The sequence below is a fragment of the Primulina tabacum genome, chromosome 9, assembly GCF_025594145.1.
Source record: "Primulina tabacum isolate GXHZ01 chromosome 9, ASM2559414v2, whole genome shotgun sequence".
In the NCBI taxonomy this organism is placed as follows: Eukaryota; Viridiplantae; Streptophyta; class Magnoliopsida; order Lamiales; family Gesneriaceae; genus Primulina; species Primulina tabacum.
The window spans coordinates 3,062,524-3,066,399 of record NC_134558.1 but is presented as its reverse complement, the minus strand read 5'-3'; the positions used below and the strand labels follow the sequence as shown (position 1 = coordinate 3,066,399).

Sequence of the window (3,876 nt, the reverse complement as noted above, 5' to 3'; positions counted from 1 at the left end):
TACTCAATTTTTAAAAATTATAATTATATATATACTAAATGTTTAAAAATAAAAACTTATAAAATTTTTAAAAGAAGGTTAAAAGTAAAATTTGAATTTAAAAATGGTAGTTGTCTCTTAATAAAAAAAAAAGGATCATCGAGATGATTTCATCTTTCAATCTAAAAAAAAAAAATTTCCGGTATAATGCTCCGATTTCAGTCATTTATAATTGTGAGAGTAAAGAGAAAACTTTCCTTTCGAATTCAATACCAAAGTGTTAATGCAAACAACCTACAAATCAATAATAATAGGAGCTTCAATTTATGCTTTATGTGAAAATGAAATTTGGCCATTTTATTCGATATTTGTTTTGTGCCACTTGCCCCAAACTTTAGTCTAAGTTTCCCTACTCTTTGGTTTCTTTCGAACACTTGTTTCTTGCTTAGATAGTATTGCACAAGTGCAAAGTAAAAAGCATTCACAATTTTGTTGTTAGCAGAAATATGTAGTTGAGTTGAAACCCATTTTATCCATTAGGAAATCTCCACATTTAAATTTTTGAAAATGTTTTTAGTTTCAAAATAAAAAATGTTCACAAAAAAATTGAAAATCCCATTAGTTATATAATTTAATTTTGTACAATTAAATAATTCAAATACTAAATGCTACCAATAACTCTGCAAAATTCAAGACAACGTCATGTTCTTGTGATTAAATACATAAAGTTCTCTAAAGAAGAACAATTATATCAATATGGATTCAATGACGGGACTCAAAAGAAAAACAATCAAACTCGTCGGAGTATCCTTTGCCATCCGAATCGTACCGATCTACCCTCAATCGTTACATGATGGATATTGTAAGAACAATTATAACAAGAATCGTTTATTCATCTAAATTAAAAAAAAGTAGTAGACGTTTCACGTACAATAGCTAAACCTCGTGGAGATAGATATCAAGAATGAAACCCTCAAAGAATCACAAAAGTATGATGTTAGACTATAGCCTCCACGAGAATTATTACATACTTACTAGTGGCCTTAAACCTCATTCTTGGGCACTACACCAAATTGGAGCAAACTCCTCAGTGCTTGTTTCTTCATTATTTTTCCATAAACCCCTCTTCCTAACTTCAATGTCTTCTCCATTTCCACAACTCCATTAATCCCACCTCTCTTTAGTCCCTCCATAAACACTTTCACAATCCTTTCATCACTTCCTACTCCTTCCACTACACTATCCACTACAATATCCATTAATGGGATCTTTCTCCCCCATTTTTTCATCGATTTTTCGCATTCAAAAACATGGGAATAAGCTTGCCAAAATGATGCTCTCAAGTACCCTTTTCCCTTTCCCCTAATCATACATCTCCTCATGGCTTCCTCTAATCTATACACTACATTTCCCATATCCACTACCCCTTTTTCAAAAGCCATTTCAATATCCCTCATGTCTTGCTTCAAGAATACGTTCTCTTCAAATTTACACCTCTTGCATCTACAATTGAACCCCCAATTCATAGCTATTTCTCTTCGGTTGTTCATAGGCAAGAGGACATCAAAATAAGCAAATGTGAGCTCTTCGCCTGCCTTGATGTCCGTAGAAGCATGGACCACGACATGATCACCAATGTGCAAACGCCTAACGTTGGGATCACAAGAATGGTTGATGAAAGAAGCTAAAACCCACAATCCAAGACCTTGATAATCGACATTTTTACCTAGAACTTTAGCTGAAATCGCATTCTCAAGAATCGAATTCACATCCAAAATGCTTAACATTCTTCCCAAATCCAACTTCTCACAAGAAATATCACTATCCCTAAAACACCTAATATCAGGAATTTCGATATTCTCCTCGTCTTCTCCTGTTGATAACATCGATATCAAGCCATTGATTCTACTGCATTTTGAGGTCGAGTCCACAACTTTATCAATGAAATTCTTCCACATAACCAATTGGGAATTTTCACAAGAACCTGGTGGCATAATAGCCCTATCAACAGCAATAGCTTTAGTAACCAAAAGCAAAGTCCCAGTTTCGACATTCTTGGTTGCAAATAAGCCACGCCCACTAATCTCAGACCTCTTGATCTCTACTGCACCAACATACTCTGCAAATTCAGGAGTTTTACCCCTATAACCACTCAACACCCAATCCGAAACATCAAATCCCCCATTCCTCGAAAGAAAATCAAGCCTTTTGCATTTCTCCAGCAGCCCATTAACCAAATCTACATTCTCGTTACCCTGGGTTTCAAGATTTGCTGCCTCGAAGCATTCCAAGGCCATGCCGTACCTATTCAAACTCAACAAAATCTTACCTTTACAAAGCAAAGTCTTGACATGGGATCTCTCTATTCTCAGTGCTAAATCACAATCTTTCAATGCTTCAGTAACCTCCATCAAGCGAGATCGAGCTTCCGCCCGATTAGAAAAGGCCAGGCAGAGTGATTTTCGGAGTCTTGCTAAGACGGCTGCATCTGGTTTTTTCTCAGAAATGAAATGTTGGCACAGAGAGATGAATTGAGAATAGGTGCTAATGGAGTCTTTATATTCTTCTCTCAGCAGTAGCTCAGCTGCCTTGGATCTTAGCTCTTGCATCGTTTCTTCGTCCATTTCTGCTCCCTGCGTTGATTCCATTTCACTCATTTTCTTCTTTAATTCTACCGTTTGTTTGAATTCACCTTGCAACTCGTCTTTCTAAAATTTTGAAATGGAGAAATGTGACGGTCGAAGTGAGTGAATGCATTTGATCCTTTTTAGATTTGCCACAATTCACATGCCGTAACGGCTATAATCTTTCTAATTTGAGGTTGATTCCATCGTGCAGGGACATTGTACAGTCAAGGCCCAAATTTAGCCACGTATACATGTGGTTCATTAATTTTTTTAAAATCACATATGTGTGTGAATCTTGTCCATCCAAACCATGTGGGGACAGTGCCCACATGTAGCATCGAAGATACCTTAATTTTAGTGCACCACATGTAGCATCGAAGCTACCCTAATTTGATCCATGTTTTTTGCTATCTTCTTTGTTTTTTTAAAATAGAAATATTAAAATATTTGGGGAGATAGTTTAAAATTTCCATTTGGATATATTGTCAATAATTTTAAATATATTGACCAAAAGCAACGAGTGAAATTCATTTACTACCTCCCTTAAAAATTTCAAGGATAATGTCTTTGTACAAGATCCAACGGCCACAATTCATTTGAGGCCAAATTAAGTTTGGGCTCTTTGGTTCTGTGTTGGTCCAACCAGAAATCTGAGATTGGATAACGTGCGATCTCAAATCTTGAGAATTTTTTTAGGGCTAAATTCAGGATGTTATTTGTATATTTTAATATTTTTTATTCAGTTACTGAGTTTGAAAGGAAAATACTTGAGAGAATATGAAAAGAATAACAATAAATATGATTATAGAAGCATGAGATAGATCCCTTGGATTAATTTACACAGCCCATCAGTAAATCGGTGAAAATGAGGACTTCTCAACGAATGTATCCGCATAGCCCAAAATCAGTACACGTAAATCTTATGTATTTAATTAATTTTTATTTTATTTAATCAAATTTAAAATGATTTTTGAGATGCATGATATGAAATTGCATTATTTTAAATTATGTATGTTTATGCGATGCACGTTAAAATATTTTATTGAGTTTCATGTTTCAGGCGATTATTCGATGCGGGATCGAGGAAAAGAGACCGACGACGATTTTTGGTAATTTTAAAATGTGGTATTTTATTTTAAGTTAGGATTGAGGCATTTTAAATGATTTATTAAGTTTTTAGTATTTTCAAGCCTAATTTATTTATTTAGCGATTTTAAGATTTTTAAAACCTTTAAAGTTTAGCAAGTGTGTTTTGTTAATTAGAGAATTT

General features: G+C 34.4%; 1 protein-coding gene across 1 annotated transcript; it reads right to left on the bottom strand.

Moving 5' to 3' along the window:
• Positions 1-851: 851 nt before the first annotated feature.
• LOC142556423 (methyltransferase FGSG_00040) lies at positions 852-2,731 on the bottom strand. Its single transcript, XM_075667885.1, has one exon. It carries the CDS (start codon positions 2,634-2,636, stop codon positions 1,023-1,025), a length of 1,614 nt encoding a protein of 537 aa, XP_075524000.1. The 5' UTR covers positions 2,637-2,731; the 3' UTR covers positions 852-1,022.
• Positions 2,732-3,876: the final 1,145 nt, after the last annotated feature.